At 45.6% G+C, this 19,923-nt stretch overlaps 2 protein-coding genes and 1 non-coding gene across 9 annotated transcripts in view; 1 reads left to right on the top strand and 2 right to left on the bottom strand.

The window, feature by feature from the left end:
• Copg2 (coatomer protein complex, subunit gamma 2) overlaps nt 1-5,258 on the top strand; it is a 149,262-nt gene extending 144,004 nt beyond the window's left edge. For 2 of the 3 annotated variants that reach the window (NR_149738.1, NM_017478.3), the window contains 4 exons: nt 2,177-2,274; nt 2,913-3,051; nt 3,308-3,406; nt 3,825-5,258. Coding sequence is in view for 1 of the 3 variants with exons in the window: in NM_017478.3 (NP_059506.1) it covers nt 2,177-2,274; nt 2,913-3,051; nt 3,308-3,406; nt 3,825-3,955 (467 nt within the window). In the remaining 2 variants the exon portion in view is untranslated. Of the gene's footprint in view, nt 1-2,176; nt 2,275-2,867; nt 3,052-3,307; nt 3,407-3,824 lie in introns of all 3 variants that reach the window. The other variant, XR_001785154.2, reaches the window with a different exon arrangement.
• On the bottom strand, nt 4,346-19,306 carry Mest (mesoderm specific transcript). 5 transcript variants are annotated; one of them, NM_001252292.1, is made up of 13 exons: nt 14,477-14,759; nt 12,469-12,572; nt 11,988-12,142; nt 10,592-10,671; nt 10,207-10,284; nt 9,960-10,096; nt 9,740-9,798; nt 8,418-8,458; nt 7,880-7,950; nt 7,629-7,730; nt 6,906-6,982; nt 6,487-6,550; nt 4,346-5,760 (listed from the first exon to the last, which is right to left on the bottom strand). In NM_001252292.1, exons 2-13 carry the CDS (start codon nt 12,513-12,515, stop codon nt 5,643-5,645), a joined length of 1,029 nt encoding a protein of 342 aa, NP_001239221.1. In that variant the 5' UTR covers nt 12,516-12,572; nt 14,477-14,759; the 3' UTR covers nt 4,346-5,642. The 5 variants fall into 5 exon arrangements, with proteins under 5 accessions (NP_001239221.1, NP_001239222.1, NP_032616.1 ...); XM_017321427.1 differs by having other exon boundaries at nt 4,348-5,856; nt 14,477-14,785; NM_001252293.1 differs by lacking the exons at nt 12,469-12,572; nt 14,477-14,759 and adding an exon at nt 19,199-19,306.
• Mir335 (microRNA 335) lies at nt 11,416-11,513 on the bottom strand. The gene has a single exon (NR_029900.1). It is a non-coding gene; the product is annotated as a microRNA 335 (primary transcript).
• Nucleotides 19,307-19,923: the final 617 nt, after the last annotated feature.

Here is a 19,923-nt window from a genome sequence, read left to right as displayed (position 1 = left end):
AATTCTTCATACCTCCTCGTACTGTTTGTTCACCTTGCGCCTCTATGCCCAAATGTAGCCAATTAGATGTACGCTGGGCTCTGCCAGGGCTTACCATCTGAGCCCTCTCTTCTACACTGTCTCTGCTTGGTGGCCTTCTGCATGTGTTTCCTTCCCTTTGCTTCCAGTCTATCTTTTCATTTTCATTCCCTCCTGAATTGGGGCCCAAGAATACAGTGTTAGCCTTCATCTAATACCTGTCATTCCTTAGTGCCGGCTCTTTTATATATGAGGTTATTGATCTTCTGTTCTGGGTGCAGCATTCCCATGAATTCAGTGCTGCTAGGTAAACAACCACTCTCCCCCCACCCCCACCCCCACCCCATCACTGCTTAACATACTTTTCATGCTCCTTAATTTCCTGTGTCCTGTATTGAATCTATTTTCAGCTCAGTCTAGACCTATGTGGATGACTGTTTCCTTCAACCCTCTCTTGGCACACCTTTTTCTACAGCTATCTAGGATTCTTCAGGTCTGTATTCTTTTGCCATGGTTAACTCCTCCAACTTCCCACTCTGGCTTGTGCTCACTAGACACTATATCCCAGCCCGGCTACACATCCTTCTTCCTGTGCAGCTTCAGCACTTATCTTCCCAACTCTGTATTCTTTCCATACTCATCTCCTTAGCAAGTCCTCATAAAATGTACCTCACTTTTTAAGCCTCTTTAACAGGGGTCTGCAGGTTTTGTTTTCTTTGTTCCCTTCGGGTTTTGCCTTTCCTGTTTCATGAAGCTGTAGTCTTTATGATAGTAAAGTTCTGCTCTTGCCCTGACGGCCCCTCTGACTTCCTCTCGGTTCTCCCAGGGTTTCCCTTTTCTCTAGCCACACTGATGCATTACTACCATGATTTGTACTGTAGCCCTTGGCAGATTCCTTACAAGTCCTCGTTGTGTCAACCAGATCAGTTAATGAAAATTGCCACAAAGGTTCTTTTTACACATCCCTCTTCTATCCTTTCCTATCTGTCACATCCACACTGAAATGGCCTCTTTCTTGTCTTTTGCATAAAATTCAACCAGTTTGCCCCAATCTGTGGTCTAGCTGTCTGCCATTCATTTTGTTTCTAATTTACCCCCAGACTCCTAATCCTGCAACTTTACATAGCACTCTATTAAAATTTATATTGAAGGATTTATGGCATTGAATTGTAGTGTCATCAATAGATTACTCATATATATCAATTATATAAGGGAGAAAGGGAAGGAAAGAGGGATGGATGGATGCATTATGGAGGTATGGATGCATTATGGAGGGATGGAATGAACGTTTACAGACTGAACAGGTGCCTCTTGGTGCTCACACTGTCATCTGTTTACATTTGAGTCTCCTTCTTCTCTTGCTTAGCCCCCACAATAGCTTCCTGGTGTTTCAATTTCTACTACTGTGTACATGTGTGCCCTGTCCAGATCGCTGACCAGCCCAGAGACACCTTTCCTCCATCCCTGCTGGCCAAATTCTCTCCTTCAAACTGTTTGGAAAACCCTGTCTTCATCAAAATTTTACTTTCCAAAATTGTGTCAATTTTTTATTACTCATTTGTCAATCATCTGACACATACAGTGGCTGTGTGTTTTTCCATTGTGAAACAGACATTATCAATAATAAAACCTCACTTTGACCTCTTTACTGCACATTGAAGGTTGATGTAGAGTAGTTTATTCTGGTGTTGTGTGGATCCACTCAGTCCACAATCTAAAGACAGCATTGAGACCATGCACTTGGTCAGTGTTACTCTAATGAGCTGTCTGCTTTGCTGTTAGTAGTGTTTGCTTTGTTGTATATTAGAGCAATGAGTGGTTCTAAATTTTTCAAAATAGACTTTTTGACCTACATGACAAAAAGTCCCACCAAAATCTCTCCCCCTACTTTTTCCACGTCAACACAAAAACAGTATCCTCTTCTGTGCACTGTTCTAGTCCACAGTACAGAAATATTTTCAAATCTTGCTTTGTGAAACTGACTTTTTGATCAGCTTGCAAGCTGCTTCAAGAACTACTACCTTCAAACAGGGCATGCACGTCTATGTTAGACGTGAGGATGTGGAGCACAGTGCTGAGCATGGGTGGTGCGTCCTCAGCAATGATGGGAGTGTGCATGCTCTGTCCACTCATGTGGTTTCCCTGCTTCTCCCTCCAGTTGCAGGCACCTTTAGCTGTACCATGAAGTTCACAGTCCGGGATTGTGACCCTAATACTGGAGTTCCAGATGAAGATGGATATGATGATGAATATGTGGTGAGTCTTCCCTGCCGAGATCTTTGCAACATTAAATGATTTCTTGCCACAAGCGCATTTTTCTATAAACAGCTGACAAAACTCACGGGACCTAGACTAGCCTTCTCTGTAAAGGAACTGTCATGCCAGGATTTAAATGGAGCACTTTGTAATTATAGCAAAGAAACTCACTGTTTCCCCGCGCCCTTTAATGGGAATAACTAAGAGATAATTACATCACTTTTAATGTGATTGAATTTACTTATAATATAGGTTTTGGTTTTGCTTCTGCAAACTTTCATTTGGTTGGTTTTAATATTGGCAAGTCCTGGACTGAAAAGCTTTGACAGAAAGGAGGGGTGGGGTGTCAAGTTCAGAAGGTGCTATATGCCCTCAACTCTGAGTGTGACAACATGACTACTGTGCACCTCGGGGCAATCAGCACTCAGCCTACACTTAGCTCTTTCCAGGTTGTTCTTGCTCCTCTCTACTAGGACCTATAGCTAGCATTGGGCTCACCCAGACCACATTAGTGAGGAAGGGCTTCCCTCAGGCCCTTTGTATGGTTTGGAGACATAATAATAAGTGATCAGTTTCTTCTATCTTTGTTGTAGACTCAAAGGACTTTTATTTACTGACCCCTGCTTGTTGCCCACTAGCTGGAAGATCTTGAAGTAACTGTGTCTGATCATATTCAGAAGATACTAAAACCTAACTTCGCTGCTGCCTGGGAAGAGGTGGGAGATGCCTTTGAAAAAGAAGAAACCTTTGCCCTGAGCTCTACAAAAACCCTTGAAGGTAAGAACTTTGCTGCAATGGGTTGCCTGGAGCCAGTATAAAACCCAGGAGGCATGCATGCAGTTCTCAAAGAACTCCTCTCTGCTCAAAAACAGGGGCCTGTCTTCATCATCTGACCAAATCAGCCATTTTCTAGGCTAGGAGCCTCCCTCTAGTCTACAGCCCTGTGCACCTGCAGCTCTTAGGACATGGTGGGGCAGAGGCAGACCCACATGTTTAACTTTTCTAATTCTTGTTGCATTAAATTTCTCCACAGAAGCTGTCAACAACATCATCACATTTCTTGGTATGCAGCCATGTGAGAGGTCAGATAAAGTCCCCGAGAATAAGAACTCCCACTCCCTCTATCTAGCAGGTAAGAGACTTCCATCAGGCCCGGGTGGGGAGAGGCCCTCCTTGCCCTGCTGCTTCTGTCATCCATTATGTAACTATAGGAAAGCTAGTTAGAATGAGGAGTTGATTTTACAGCTCTCCTTAGGTTATCCTTTAGGGGCACCATCTGGCTAAAATACTTGAATGTATAACAGATGCTGTTGCTACTCTCACTAACCACTACCTGAGTGCACCAGGCAGTGTCACTGACTACCTCCATGTACCTGGTATTTCATATCAACATTAAAAAAGTAGGATTGTTTGTAGGATTAATTTCCTGTGAATTTGTATAAAGGCTGAACTAAAATAATAGAAAGGAGGTATGGGCAAAACATGATAAATTCTATTAATCAGAGATTATTTGAAGTTCTTAATATACTTTTCCTCGCTTTTTCTCTCAGGTGTATACAGAGGTGGCTATGACTTATTGGTGCGGTCCAGGCTGGCCCTAGCTGATGGAGTGACCATGCAGGTGACTGTGAGAAGCAAAGAGAGAACGCCTGTGGATGTTATCTTGGCTTCTGTGGGATAAGTTCTTGCTGGGAAGGGTGATGTTGCTATGCCCTCCCTATTGGTGGTTTTTAGGCTAGTGGCATGATCTTCCAAGAATCACACATAAAGATTAATAATGATGACTTTGAAGAAGCAAATCCAAGTGTTTGGCCCTGCGCCAGCAGATCAAACATCTGTCTGTCTGTCTGTCTTTGAGCATGAGCTTTAGAGTTTCTTCCCTCATCTCATGTCTCACTCACTCAGCCTCGGTGCGACAATGCAGCTTTGAGTGGGCTTGAAAATCAGATACTACTTATGCTATTCTACAGCTGCTTAGCTTCATTATATGCTTCTATTTAATGTGTGAAAAACTCTTGGCAATGCTGGAAAATTTTATCCCAGAAGGGTGGAGGGGGAGGGGAAGCCGGAATCCATTTTTGTCACAGTTTGTTTTTATTAATAGAAAATAAACACTCATTCATTCCAGTTTCAAAGTTGCTATACTTGAAATTTCTAATTTAAAAAACGAATTTAAAATAATCAATAATGCTGCTTTAACTAAGTTAAAACTGTGGCTTAAAAAAGTATTCAGCACCATTTGCTCTTAGGTCTTTCAGAATTTGTTCTTAATGTCTCTGGAAACTTGCCTGTTTAAGTACAGGAGTTATATGAGAAAGCCTTTCTGAACAGCCAGCGGGATGCTGAGCGGCCATCATAGAGGAGCCAATGGACATTCATTCCGCACTTACATGTCCCTTCCCCTCCACGTCAGCCCTGGAGGAGCTGCCCCTAGGCTGTTATTTACTATTCAGCTTGGACTTTCTAAACAGTAACAGTAAATCTCTGGCACAGATGCAGTTCTTAATGCCTGGCAGTTTTAGGAAATTCTGCAAATAATTTCAACCTGTTTATTCACAAATTCTATATATAATGAGGTTTTCTTCTTAGCAAGGGCCAACTGTTTGTAAATATATACATGAGTATGCAAATCAGTCTTAGACTCATACTCAGAACACTGTATTTACGCCAATGTCTATTTAGGTTCGATGGGCTGGGGTGGGGAGAGTGCTGGGAACTGAACCCAAGGGCTTTAACATGCTAGGCAGGCACACTACCACTGAGCTACTTCCCCAGCCCCCTAAGCCAATGTCTGTTTTAACAAAAATGTCTGTTAGAAGCAGCCGATGAAACTAAATGTAAAGGAGTGACAAGATGATCCCTCTCATAAACTGTAACAGATCCTGAAAGGGAGATAGCAAGCTCCTCCCTCACTCTGTATTCCAGTTAGGATTGGGCCGGAAGGGAGCACTTCTAAATATTTTAATAAAGTCCACAGAAACTGGGTTTTTGTTGTTATTATGTTTTGGGGGTTTTTTGAGGTATTTAACACCAAAAAAGAATATCTAATGCTGTTTTTCTACATAAATGAAAAGTGTTATTAGTCAGAATGTCCTAATAACACAAAACAACAGCAGCTCTATTTATTTGGTCAGATGTCACAGAAATGAGAGGATTATCATGTCACCCTTAGAGATGAGGTGGACTATTGTGTCACCCTATAGAGTTCCAGCTGCCTGATTCCTGTAGTTTGTTCACCAATGTGAAGGAAATGGACTTTGATGAAAGGATAGTATTTGATGGCCAGGACCTCTTTTGGGCATTTCTAAGTGGAATACACACAGATACGAGAATGGGGGAGGTAATACAGGGAGGCTACTCTTTCCAGCTCAGAAGGAGTTGATGAAGCCCATATATGCATTCAAGAAGCCCATGGGATCCTCTAGCTGTGGGTAGTGGCTAATGTGGTCATCCAGAATCGACACTGTGGACCGCGGCAGCGTTTTCCTAGTGGAAGAGAACAGCATGGAGGTGAACTTGAGGCTGGAGATGAGAGGATGTAAGGCATGGGAAGCCCCGCAGATGCCCTACAGACACACCACACTGGAAGGAATCAACAGCATTACTCATCTCCTACTGGGAAACTGTACCTTAGGCAGATAAACTTGCCAACTCCACTTACAGTGGTTTCAGTTGTTCAGAACCCAACAGACAACATCTGGCAAACACAACACTTCTATCGCAGGCCTCACAACATGACTTTCAGCTCCTTAGAGAAGCATCAACAAGTGGCTCACCCAGCAACTCACTGCCCAAGCAAAGATAAACAAAGAACCTTCCTTAATCTCACGAGGAGATTGTTTAAAATTATACGCAAGCTGGCTTTTGCCAGGTTGTATCCACTAGGGCATAGGAAGGTCAGAAAGATTCTTGTATGACAGACAAGCACCTTCTAAGTAAGTTCCTAAAGGTTAACAGCCAGTGAAGGGGTGTTTCTGTTGATAACTGCTCAGCTGAGATGAGTGAACTGGCTCAGATGGACACATGGAATGATGGCAGCCATGACAGTGAGAAGAGAATGTATGAATCCAGAGAAAGTAATACAAATCTCTTGATCTGTCCTCTTGGGAAGAGTTAAGATTACCGGTCCCTGGATGGTCTGTTTATTTTGTTTCCAGTGAGGTCAGATGCTAGTGCCAAGAAGTGTCAGGGTGAACTACTCCGAGGACTCACCTGTACAGCTCCAAAAACTCTGGATACGGATTTATAGGATCCAATGGCCCATAGATAAAATGAACTAGGAAAAAGAAGAGGAAGGAATTTCTAACAACTCACATCTGTGCTCCTGCTGCTACCCTAAAATTAACCTTCATTCATTAAATTTTTTAAAAAAAAGTGACTAAAAATTTTATGATACAAATCCTCACTTATTGTTAGGTGAGCTTTATAGAGCAAGTCAGTCTTCTAAATGGAACGAAGAGGCCAAACGTAGCTGGTTTTTATTGGGAGACTCAGATTTACTTGAGTGCATGTTTTTATTTACTAAATCTGGCAACCCCACATGGAGATTTTATGAGTTGTAATTATGTTAAGTCACTATTCCCCAAATGTTCCTGTCTAGAAGTAACAAAAAACTATGCACAAATACTCACTGGGGATGGACACAGAAGCAAGCGCTCCCACCCAGCGTCTTCTGAATTTCTTCCTTTGATTAATGTACTGTAAAAGACTATAACACAGGCGAGTCAGCAGGGCAGAGCTGGCCCAGAGAAGTGTCGCCACCCGCCACCCAGAAGCAGCCTCAGACAGGAGAGCTTGCCCCACCCATCCACCCATGTCAGCACGTGAGCACACTGCCCACCAGCATAAGCATGTGGTGATAACACAGGGAATGCAGTCTTCAGAAGGAGTAATTAATGTTGCTTAATTTAAAGCACGAGTCTAAGAATCCAGTTTTGATCCCACTACTAGCCAGCTCTGTGACTTAGACACGTTTCTTTAAACCTAAGTTTCTCTGTTGCTACTGAACAAACAGGCGAGAGGAGGAGCTTTGTATTAGAAAGACATTCATTCCTTTCAAAACCATGATTAAAACATTCTGTGACATATGATGTTAAGCAAAAGCAAAGAAGGATAAGCCAGCCAATGAGTCATTTTCATGTAAATAAGCATTAAGAGTTGCAGCTATTTATCCAAATTCTATTTATGCCAAATGCTTTAGGAGCAAGGTTCATCCTATGCTTGATTTCGTTCCTGGCAAACAGACCAGGACTGCTTAAGGTTGGTCTCGGAATCCCTAAGCAGCCTTCCTGTGCCTGAGTAAGCCAGCAAGGGGCACACAAATAATCTTACATCTGCCCTCCTTGAGGGCTTACCTGTCGATGACCAGGTTGCCGTCATTGTTGCGAATCACAGCCCACATGTCCCACAGCTCACTCTCAGTGGGTCGAGTATACGGTCCAAAGACTGGAGTGAGACTGAAAAGAGTAGAAAGGAAGGTGAGGCTATGTGGACAGAGTTCAGAGTGGCAGACGGCTACAAGATCTCCAAGCCCAGGCTAGCTGTGGTCCAGGACTGTTTGATTACACTGCTGTTGGTGCATAGTCAGTCTCTGACGATGACTTACCCTCGAGAGAACACGAAGAAATTCATGAGCCTGGTGAGGATGGGGGAAAGCACACCTCCGTCTTTGAGGAGCTGCAGGGAATAAGAAATGGAAGTAAAAATCAAGGATCCAGACGGAGCTCACAACTCCAAGACAAGCTTTTACATCAGAAACTAAAATAGAACTTAGCCATATCTTCTGAAAAAAGTGTACAATCCCTTATAACTGATGAAGGCATCTACTTAGGATCTCAGCTTAGTTAAATATCATACTTAAGATACAGATCTTCATAGAGTTGTATTTTGCTAAATATTTGTTCATCTCTTATTTCTCAGAAATGTTTGATTTCATGTAGTAGAGCCTGCTTTATTTGACTGAGGAAAACAATTACTTGATTAATGTGAATTCATAATAAATTAGATTTCAATAGACTGGCTCATCACCACAGGTATGGTCCTTAAAAGGTGTCAGGTTTTTTGTTTTGTTTGTTTGTTTGGTTTTTAGTTTTTTTAATGTCACAGATGTCTTGACCAAGGAGTTATGCAGTGAAGCTGCCAACCTTTTGGAGAAGGAGAGGACGATGCGTCTCAGGAAAGATACCTGTGGAAAGAGAGGCTTGTGAGTCCTTTCCCAGCTACTACCAGCGACTGTACCTATTCGCTGGTACACGTGAAGTCTCTGCTGCTAAAACAGAATTATGAGTACAAACAGCGAGGCACTGCACAACAACTCATACGCAACACAGAACTGCATGCGCATGTACCAACTGAGGCATGACTATACTGCTAATTACTACAAGGTGCTCTGTTTAATAGACAAATTGCCACACGCTGGGCTTGCTTTTCTCGCTTTAAGGTACAAAAATGGAGAGTAATTTATATGCTCCTCCATACCGCACGCACGGCTGCCTATGCTTACACTCCCTTCAGCTCACCCCAGTGCTCAGAGCACAGTGGTAGTAACAAGCTCATCTGCAAACACGTGTATGTTTCTGTAGGTAGGCTCTTGTAAAAGAAAAATCACTCTTTGTTTCCACTGATAAAGGGACGGACCCACTACCCTTGTCCCAGGCTGCCCTGGAGGCATTCAGGTTGGGGCATTTGGGCATTTCTGGATTAATGAGCATCTCCATGATAGAAAAGATACACACACACACACACACACACACACACACACACACACACACAAAATCCCAAAACTTCCAAATGGTAAGACTCATTCCCAGCTGGCACCTGGCACTACCACCAATTAAGAGTTTATTAATGTAGCTTACCAGCCAGATCAATAGAATCACATTTGTGATAGCTCCTTTATTTTTTGTTTTTGTTTTTGTTTTTGTTTTCAGGACAGGGTTCCAGGCCCTGGCTGTCCTGGAACTCATTATGTAAATCAGGCTGGCCTTGAACTCAGAGATCCACCTGCCTCTGTCCCCCAAGTGTTGGGATTAAAGGTGTGCACCACTGCACCTGGCTCTTTAGAAACAAACAACAACAACAAAAATGTGTGTTCATTGTGCTTATGTATATATTCGTGCCAAGACACATGCGGAAGTCTGAGGACAGCCCAGAGGGATCAATCTTCTCCCACAACGTGGGTTCCAGAATCAAAGTCATATCCACAGACTGGGCAACAAGCCCCTTCACCCATTGAGGCTCCTGCCATCATGGCTATCCTTTTATTTGCTATAGATTTGAAAATATGTATTCCATAAATACCATCAACCATGAAAACTACTCATGGCACAATGAAGGTAAAAGATGCCCGATATATGGTGTCTGTTTATAATATCAGATTATTTTTAAATTTTTTTTCTTGTGTGACTTAAAAGGGTGACTTTTTGAAACTACACCCTACTTTTCCACCTACCACCAAGGCAATTACCTCCATTCGACAGACAGAGACTCTTTATGGTGAGCCGGCCAGATCGATTCTGCTTGTACCTGGAGCAGGGCAAGAAAAAAAGACACATGTAGCTCAGTAACTGACTCCCCACAAGGGCTGCAGACGACCCCTAGAGGTGTGATGGTCCCAGAATACTTGAGTTTCCCATTATCTAAAGCTACGACACCTGTGCAGAGGACAGAAGTCCGGTTTCACTGACCTGTACAGCAGTTCCTGAGCAACGATATCTCCATAATCGTGAGACAGCAGGTTGATTCTGCGGTTCTGGAGCCCCAGGTGCCGCAGAAGGGACTCTACGATGCTGGCCTGCTCAAATATGGAGTACTGATGTGGTCTCTGAGGAAAGGAAAGCCAGAGATACAACATGATGTTAGCAGTGCCTGCCAGACCCTCATTTGTACCCACCCACCTACCCCCATCACGGACCACACCCAGCTGCTGCTTACCGGCTTGTCACTGAAGCCAAAGCCTAAGAAATCAAGGGCGATCACTCGATGGAACCTCAGGGTCAGCCCTTCCCAGATCTGTTAAGAAAGCAAGCATGGTGAGCACTCTGCTCCCACTGCCCAGCCCCACAGCAAACAGGCCTGCATGCCACTGTACGGAGAGCGTAACTCCAGCTTTAATTTGGCAGTGTCCCTTTCTGCAGTCAGTATTTTACTCCCCTTACAGTACATAAAAAGCAATTCTACATTTAATGAGATTTTATCAAACAGTTCAAATCTGCAAAAGAATTCTAGGGCTGACCAGAACAACAACAACAACAAAAAAAATATCTTGAGTTTTGAGTATTTTTTTTAGGACATAAGCCAGACCTAGAAACATTATTACCTTGTACCAGTCATAGCTGGATGTTGGAAAGCCATGTAAAAGCACAACTATCTCAGGGCTTCCGACCACACCGACAGAATCTAGGAGGAAAATGAGAAATGAGGCAAACTGCATGCAAGGCAGCCTTGACGACACCAAAATCTAATCCAGTCAAAAGGATCAGACTAAATGAATGACATCACCATGCTGTGTTAGAAAGCAAGCTGACAGGACTTCAGGAGCTTCCTCCTAATCTGCGCTTTTAAATCGTAATGGCATGCTTTACATGAAAACCCTTAAAACAGTTTGTTCATCATCACTTAAGAGTTGTGTAGACATCCTCATATTTTCGCTGACATTAATATAAAACTCAAATTTTTAAATAAAAAGGAAAAACAGTTAAAATACTATAATCACAGCAAGCTAAAACTTCTTTGTCCCTAATCAATATTTATCACACCTAATATCTAAGATGTGACAGTTCTTCCCAGTGGATCACCTGAGCTTATACCATTTGTCCATATACTAGCAGAATTCATGCAACTCAAAAAATCAAACTGTTACAAAGATGGGCTAATAGTGATGGGAACTTTTTCTGTATGTGACATATTTCAGATTATTCAAACAATAAAATACCTTGCCAACAGTACTGGATTGAAATTAATACTGCTAGTGGAATAAAACTTTGGTAGCATGTTTTCAGAAATTATTTAATTAAAAGCAATTAAAATATCATATACTGGATTTAACCTAAAGAACCTATGCAAATAAGATGTAACACTGAATATCAAGTCTGGGAAAGAACAACAAGCCAACATAAAAAAAAAAATGCATACTTACTCGACTGGCTATAACCCATGAGAGGGGGTCAGGAGCAATAATGAAAAACGGTTTACGAAAAACAAACATTTTTCGTTATTGCTCTTGACCCCCGCCCAAAAGAAATCTTTTCCAATCTGTTTCTCGGTTTCTTCAGCTATAAAATGAGGTTAATGGCACCTATCTCCAAATGCTGTTGTAAAAATTAAGTGAAAAATGAAATAATGAAGGTTAAAATATAACTGAATATCCTGAGTGTGGTAATTAAATAGCAGTCATCAAGTCAATCTTATCAGCTACATATAACAAATCACGGAAAATAGTGCATGAATTTGGGAATGGGGTGGGGCGTGGGGGAAACAAAGGTATAGATAGATCTCGAAATACTATATAGCTTACCTGACACTAGGGGCGCTCAAAAGAGAAAAGTAATTTCTCAAATACAAATGGGGCTGCAATTACTACCAGGCACAATTCTACCCCCACCTTCACCTCACCTTCACTGTGGAGCAACAGACCAAGGGACACAAAATAAGTAACTTCAGCTGAAACCTACACGACCCACGTCCTTGGGATTCTCCAATAGCCCAGTTCTCACCTTGGTAGAAGATGCGTAGGCCTTTGTAGGTGAAAAACTTGCCAGAAGTCTTCCATGAGTGCAGAGCAGGGGAGAGCTGAGGGGGCGGGATGTGCAGGTACGCAGCCAGCAAGGGCACAGCCAGGAGCCCTACTTGGACCCACCACTCTCTCATCCTGTGGAAAAAGCAGCCAAGGTAACATTGTACACTTCCAAAAATCAGAATGAAACATGGGTGGGAAACCTGGGCACTGTGAGGTTTGACCCCACCCCCCATCCCTCCCCTCCCCTCCCCACCCCTTCCCACTCGACCCCTCCCCTGCCCACTCCACCCCTCCCCTCCCCACTTCACCCCTCCCTTCCCCACTCCACACCTCCCCACCCAACGTGACAATGGCATAAACTTTACCAAGAAGAATGTGATAAACACCTTTACCCTTTGACATCTGGCAGTCACTGTACTAGCTCACTACCATTCTTTCCAAGCACATATGTAACTTACTGCATGGCCTTAAGCAGAGAGCTGCTCCTGGGTTCTAACACATACATATCCTCTGACCAAGTGAATCCCCATTTGGCACTACTGTCTGCATTTGGGCTATGGAACTGTTGAGGGGAGAGACCAGGAGAATTCCAGTAAGCAGCTTTGCCCTGACCCTGAATATCTAATCTCTTACAAGTCTGGGCAGCAGATTATATTTGTGCATTCTTAGCAGACTCTTGAGGTGGTTCCCTTTTATTTAATTAAGACCCCACCCCCACACCTAGCACTCAAGACTTTTGTGGGGGGGGGGGGCAGGAGGGGGGGGGAAGCACAGATTTGTGGCCCCAGCTTGCCATGCCTGGATTTCAAAGGTCCAGATCAATTTATCCTGGAGGCGAGAAATAAGGCACGATTAGAAACCATTTCCTTTGTGACCCGCCATGGTCACCAAGGAAAGGGTTCTCTAAAGAATTGGGATAGTGCCTCCTAAACTAAAGCTACAGACATTAGGAAGTGAGCTACAAATAAAACCGCTGTCTTTGTATTTGAGTGCACCCTATACATAACACATTACCTGCAATTTGATGAAACTGACTGGGTTTTTGTGTGTGTGGGGGGGGTGTTCTCTGTAAACCTGAAATGGTGGGTAAAAACCAGCACCCCTTAGGAACCTCAGCTGCCTGCCTCAACTTTAGTCAGCGCTGAGACTTTTTTTTCCTTCCTCCAAAGTCACTGTCCAATAAAGACACAAGGCTTTGGTTCTACCTTTTGAGGCTATACTAGAAATGCCTGGCACAGTGCCAGAACACGATGGTTTTTATCTCAGTCTGTTATCCACTAACGGGTTTTAAGGCTGAACCTCTTTGAAAAGCAAAAGCATTAGGTTTGGGGGAGGGGGGGGTCTTTTTGTTGTTACTGCTCATTTCCTCAGAACCCATTTGGTCCTGTTACCTGTTCATACATTTTCATGTAGCCTCTGGGGCATCCTTGCTGGACTCACTGAATCCGCAGTGACTCAGCAGAACGCCGGGGAGGGGCGCCTACTGCAGAGTGAACAGGGGCTTCCTGCTGGCGCAGGGAAACAGAGGTGCCACACCCACGCTCTCCGGACCATACCTCAGTGCACCTCCTCCATGCAGGAAAGGGGGGACAACCCCCCCCCCCAGCCATTCTCAGCTTTAGTTACCTTGGTAAAAATACCCCAAACATTTTAAGATTTTTAGCAGTCAAGGAAACTAGCAATCGGACCAAAAGGTTTAAACAATAATTTTTAAGTCCACTCTCTAATATTTGATGGTACCATGATTTAGAGCAAAAATTCAACACACTCGCACAACAAACTTTACGTGCCTTGATTTCTTACTGCTTTAAATGATGTAAAAACATATTTATCTAATACCACCAAACCAGCCCACCTGACTCATTCTTATTGAGAACTACGCTGTGCACCCACAAACCAAAGCAAACAATTCTTTTTACATTTTAAGAGCCTGGCCGCGTGCCGGTGTCCCCCGGGGTTTCCATTTCTGGCTCCCAAACAACACTTATAGCCGTGGCCACACTGCGCGGCACGATCTAGTCGCACCTATGCGGTAACCCTGCCATTGTGAGTCCAGAACCTGGAAATTTTAAGTCGCTCTGTGACAATCTCAGCTCCTGAATTCCTAAATCACATGCCGTGGTCTAGAAATCTTAAATCACGCCACAACAATGACCAGCTCTGAAGATCCTAGAACACACCAGGCATTACCAAGGTTCTCGAATCCTAAGTTGCTTCACCACCACCTCCTAAATCGTACCACAACGAAGACCCAGACAAAAAAAGGCTAATTCTCACATGTTAATGCAAAAATCCTCAAATTCGTAAATCTCACGCGACTAAACCCTGGTTCTAAAAATCATCAGTGAGGGCGATTCCGAGAGTTTGGGCTGGGCGGCAACCTTTGGATAAGGATTTTTGCCTCCCGCATCTCCGGGGTGCGGGCCGGCCACACCCCCTCTGGCGGCACGGGCTGGCAGCACCCACCTGCGCAAGCGATCTCGGCGCACCATGGCCGCATTATCCCATGCCGCCCGCCGCAGGATTGCGGATCACAGGGCGCGCCGAGGCGCCCGCAGCGATACAGGATCGGAGGTGGCGTCTGCGCAGCCTACGGTCCGCGCAGGGCGGCCCGCGGCAGCGGCAGCAGAGGCAGCAAGCAGCAACTCGGGCGAGCCTGCAGCACTACGCCGTTTGGCGAGGTGCGGCTGCCGCAGAGGAAAGCTGCTGCGCCTGAGAAGAAGCACCGGGATGTGCTGGTGGCCGAAGCAGAGAGGAGCAAGCAGGCACCGACTTTTAAAGCCCACTGAGCCCCGCCTCTAACCCGCCCATCCTGCCGCAGCGCCCCTCCTTCTCGCTCCCGCCGCAGAGCCCCTCCCCACCGCTGCAGAGAGGGGGGGCCTTTCCCGTGGGCGCCTCCAGGGGTATTGACCCGCTACCCCCTCTTTCCTTATAGATCTCTAATCCTGAACCCCAGATTCTAGTGAAGAAAGCCTTCCCATGTGTTAATGCCGCGGGCAAGGATGACAAACGTCTGAGAGAGTCCCTCCCCAACATATCCCTTGGACCACGCACTGGTCCCTAGACCCTGGAAGACATAAAACACCCCAAAGCTGGGGTTCTTGTTGCGGCACCCACTTCTTTTCTACCTCCTACGTGTGTTTTGAGCCCTAAGAGTGAGTACGCATCTAAAAATTCGGGTCACCAATGCGCGGCAACCCCAAGCCCTTAGCCCATGATAACAAAGAAGGAAGGGCACACTAAATGGCTAGGGAATGGACAAATTCTCTGGTATCAGTGGCTAAGTGGACACATTCATGGACAGGCTGCGATCACATAGAATGGGCCAAAGTCACCACCACGGTGGCACCGGTACACTTCCTTTGCCGCAGCACAACGTGGTCCACATGCCAGAAGCTGCTGCAGCGCCCTTCTGGAGCAGCGTTGGGGACCGTTCATTGGGGGCACAAGCCTCCTTTACGTGCAACACAATCACAGTGCAAACACCCTAGAGGTGCGGACAAAACTGTAGATTTTTTTTTAATCCCAAATCCCTTAAAAGTCATCTTTCACACCTTCGCAAAGTGCGGAGCATCGTGATGCCTGTGTGAGGTTTGGAACCGTTCCCTGAAATTCTAGCAGCCTAGGCACGGGCAAGCTAGGGATGCTGCGAACGCAGGCTGGCCCAGCGGGGGCGCTGCAGGCCTCTCTTCGGAGCCTGGTTTGCTGCAGCTTTGGCTTTGCAATGTCCAAGCCCAACCGTGCAGTCGATCAAGATTGGGCCAGAGAACTGCAATGGGTCAGTCGAACCCTTGGGGGATCTAACCTGTGGGTATCTTCCCATGTTCGGGGAGTTCGTGACCACCCAGCTGACACTGAAAATGCCAGCACCTGAGAGAGGGTCATCAGAACACGTAATGCGGTCCAGGGTATACTTCTTCGGGGACCGCAGGAAACAAATGCTTGTGTGGAGCCTCCGCAGGCGATGCACAAGATTGTGAAGTGAATGAGGGATCGAAGGGTGGCACTTTTTTACATTTTCTTTTTGATTTCAGAATATTTTCTGTCATGTCGGGCCCTTCTTTCTCAGCCTAAGACCCTCAAAGTCTGAAACCATGTCTCATTAACCTTTTGTATCCCAGATCCCGCCATGGGGTGGGCAACAAAGCAGGCCCCTAACAAATACCGCATGAATAAGTTCAAGAATTTGAGGGCGCACAGGGGAGGAAGTAATTAAGGGGAGGGAGGAAGGGGTTGTCTTGAGTGATGAATAGACATTTACCAGAGACAAAGAACATTCCAGCCCGAGGGGACGGCTTTCGCCAAGCACCCGGGGCTCTGCACCGTAACCTTTGGTTTTTTTCTTTAAAAAAAAAAAAAAAAGTGTTTCCTTTGGGCGCCAGCGCCGACTGGGGGCTGGGGGCGGAGAGGTGGGGTGGAGGGCAGACCAGAAAGAGTAGTTCATCAGAAGGAATGTGGAATGTGTCCTAAATGAGAAGCTACGGATGTTTAAATCCTGTAAGACCGCAATTTAAATTCACCCCTTTACAAGTAGAGGATTACCTACCTATATTAACTAACAACCAAACCTTTTAAAGACTGAATTACTTAGCAAAATTTGCACTGGTGTTTTCTACAGAGTAAAGCCATTCTGATCTTAACAAGTTCCCGCATGGAAAGCCTCTGCATTATCTATTTTCATATTCGCTGTCAATGGAACCTTTGAGCCTTACAAACAATTCCACTTTCATTCTCACCAGGCCGAAGCACCAGCATCTAAGATGAAGGCAATTTTCTAATTAATGGATTGAGTGCCCCACAATGGATCTCATTCTGAAGGCCGGGGAACAGTCTACCCACAAGGAACAAGAGGGGGGGGGGGAGGGGAGGGCACGGTTAAGCCCTGGAGGGGAGGAAAGTCGGTGAAAGCTCTCAACCACAAAAGCAATTCCAGTCCAGGCCCAGGGAAATCCTTCTTGCTCGAGGTGACTAGGAATAACTTGGGTGGTAAAGGGCGGGATGCGGTTGAAATGGCGTGGAACGCAGAACTGGTTAGGGAGAGAAAGCGGGTAGCAGCTCGGACACAAAGGCTGAGCCGCAGGAAGGCGCGCACTGCTGGGGACCAGCTAAGGCTGGGAGAAAGGCTTTTAAAAGTCTAAAGTGTTAGGGAATCTTGTAACCAGGACTAACTTATTTCTAGAAGGAGCTTCCTCCGCAGCGAGGAGAATGTGACCTACGTTCTAAAACCCCTTGGAGCACCTGAGAAAACATGAAAGTTGATAAATGAAGTCAGATCTTGCTCACGCTTGCTGCCGGTACCCTGACTTCTAGCAGACATTTCCTATCGTTCGCGGTTGTGAGCCACAGCAGAGTTGCCTCGGCCAGCCGCGAATCGGGACGTTGCCTTCACATCCTTCTGTACCATGGTTCACATCAGAACAGCACCTCAGATGTGTGCAAAAACCAGCAGTGTAGAAACTTCTCCATTTACCGTATCACAGCAGCAAGCAGTAAGAGACCACCAGCCCGGCTTCTACCGTAGGTTCAATCGTCCTTTCTGTTTTCTAACCCATTTTGAGCACTGTAACAGGTTGGACAAACCCAAGGTAGAGCAACTTTCTAAAGCCAGAGTAACAGATTTGAATAAACCACTAAAGGGCAGAATGTGGCAAACCCGTTCGACCTAATAACACTTTGTTAAAGAGATTTAGAGCTTTACTTGATTTAAAAAAAAAAGGGGGGGGGTTTCATTGAGCCTATGGAAGATGGGTTTGGTTTTTTATTTTTAAACTACTGTGTGTCTGCAGTTACACAAATATACTTGGAATAACCTAATCCTGTGCTTTTTTGCTCCTCAGGCAGCACTGAGAGTACTCTGCTCTACAGAGTCGATATTAAGAAACATTTAGACATGCAGGAATGTATTTAGGGTAAAACTAAAACCTTCTGTAAATCATGTGACTCAACTGGCAAAGCAACTGGCATAGCTTAAGTTCCTACTATGGGCATATCACACACACACACATACACACACACACACACACACACACACACACACACACACCGAGCACGCCCCATTTTCACAGAAACTGGCTAGGTGAGACTTTCCATTCATCCTCAAGAAACAGCAGCAGCTCAGGGTGCCCTGTGCTAAGGCGGCAGAAGCCAGCAGCTGAACCCTCTTGCTCCTGGAGTTCTTTGCACGGTCCCACACTACCTCGCTGTTTGAAATAACTGGGCATGTTTAGTCTAAAGAAAAGGAGCCTTGTGGTGTGAGTGGAAGGAGGAAATGTGTTCACAGTCTTCAAATATTTGTGGAAGCGGTGTTAGACATTTTATTCCATATGGCTCCAAGGAGCACAAACGGCACAGAAACAGAAATCCATTCAGCATAAAGAATTTTTCAAGCCTGCCAGGGAGGGTTGAGTGGGCTCATGACAAGATCCCCATCACTAGAGACCCGATGAGCTGGCAGCAGGGATGCAAAAGTCCCGGTCTTTAGCTCAATGAATCGCCTTTCAGGTTTTGGGGGTTTTTTTGTTTTTTTTTTTTTTTTTTACCATTCAGTGGAAATGAAGGCACACAGAGATGCTGGCTTGGCCAAAGCGATGCATCTGCCCAGGGAACAAATCTACCACCCAGTCTTGCCCAGTCACGATCCTCAGTCAGGGTCAGTACTACACAGGCTGTTCCCTACCTGAGGCAAAACTGCAGATGTATCAATAAACTCACAGCAACTAACTCCCCACATCCCCACCAACTCACTCTTTCTCCCTCTCCCTTTCCCTCTCCCTCCAGGACTTCCACCCTCCAACGACTGTATCTAATAGATTCCTAAGTGATAGCTTCCTCCCTTTTTGGACTCTTTTTGAAGTAAAAAAGAAATTTTGTTTTTCTTTACAGCAAAGAGCTCCAAAAAATGAGTAGTGGAGGGGGAATAATAACGAAGCCGAATAAACAAATAAGATGAACCAAAAGGACAGACAGCAGCTGTCCCCTCACGCTGCAGTATACCCCTAGATGATCTGTACCCACCCTCTACTCCCGTAATTCCACAGCCGCGACTACCGAACCCCTCTGCTCCACAGATAGAGGCCATCTTAGCCACTCAAACATCAATGGGCTTGAAGGATTCTAATTAACTAATAGCATCTTACATGTTCACAGCTCTTTACCCTTCTCACACACATTATCTCATTTGCTGCTCACCACAGGCCCTCTAAGGAACAGCGACTTCCAAACAAGCTGGCTTTCTCTTCCCAGCTGCCCAAGAAGGAAGACTAGACCGCAGCCTTCCACACTTTTTCTCTCTACCCCAACCCCGCCGCCCCGCTGGGCCCTCTTTATTTGCTCTCTGCCACAGCAGGATTTTCTCTCCAGCTTGGATGAGCAGCCCCTGGGGCAGGTGATTTGGGTTGCCTCCTAGCCCTCGGTTTACATCTTCCTCAGCTGTCCTTCCCCTGGTTCTGCAAGGGCCCCATGCACACGAGCCCTTCTGTCTCGAGGGCTCTTAATCGCCAGCAGCCTGAACCCTCTGCCTGCCTGGCTGTCCAGGCCTCACTCTACCCTTCAGCTAGACCTTCCCTGCCCTGGGCACTTACTCGCACCAGCCCTTAACCGGAGAGGTGCACAGAGGTCTGGGCTTTGTGTTCTACGCGCCCTGGTAGGAGCACCCACGCCCCATTAACCGCCGTGGTGCCAGGACTAGCAAGGTTCACAATCCCACCGAGATGTACCAGTGTCACTCGTGGGCGGGCTACAAGGGTGAGAATGGGACTAGCCCTCCTTCTACCTAATTCAGATAAGACCTGTCCTACATACAGGACCTCCCCCACCCCCGCGATGGCGGGGAGGAGGAGGGTGCACGTGCCCTTCCTGGGACCAAAGGTTTGTTCTCTCCTTAGCCCAGTTCCCAGGAACTATTGGTCCAAGCC

The sequence above is a fragment of the Mus musculus genome, chromosome 6 (genome assembly GCF_000001635.26).
Source record: "Mus musculus strain C57BL/6J chromosome 6, GRCm38.p6 C57BL/6J".
Lineage (NCBI taxonomy): Eukaryota > Metazoa > Chordata > Mammalia > Rodentia > Muridae > Mus > Mus musculus.
The sequence above is the reverse complement of the archived record's forward strand: the minus strand, read 5'-3'. Positions and strand labels throughout refer to the sequence as shown.

Excerpts from the sequence above, each read along its gene's own strand:
- Mest (NM_001252292.1), bottom strand. The coding sequence starts at position 12,515 with ATGTATGTGTTAGAACCCAGGAGCAGCTCTCTGCTTAAGGCCATGCA. Across the intron at positions 9,799-9,959 it reads GCTCAGGAACTGCTGTACAG|GTACAAGCAGAATCGATCTG; the intron begins GTCAGTGAAACC and ends GCCCTGCTCCAG. Across the intron at positions 7,951-8,417 it reads GTCCTCTCCTTCTCCAAAAG|CTCCTCAAAGACGGAGGTGT; the intron begins GTTGGCAGCTTC and ends TATTCCCTGCAG.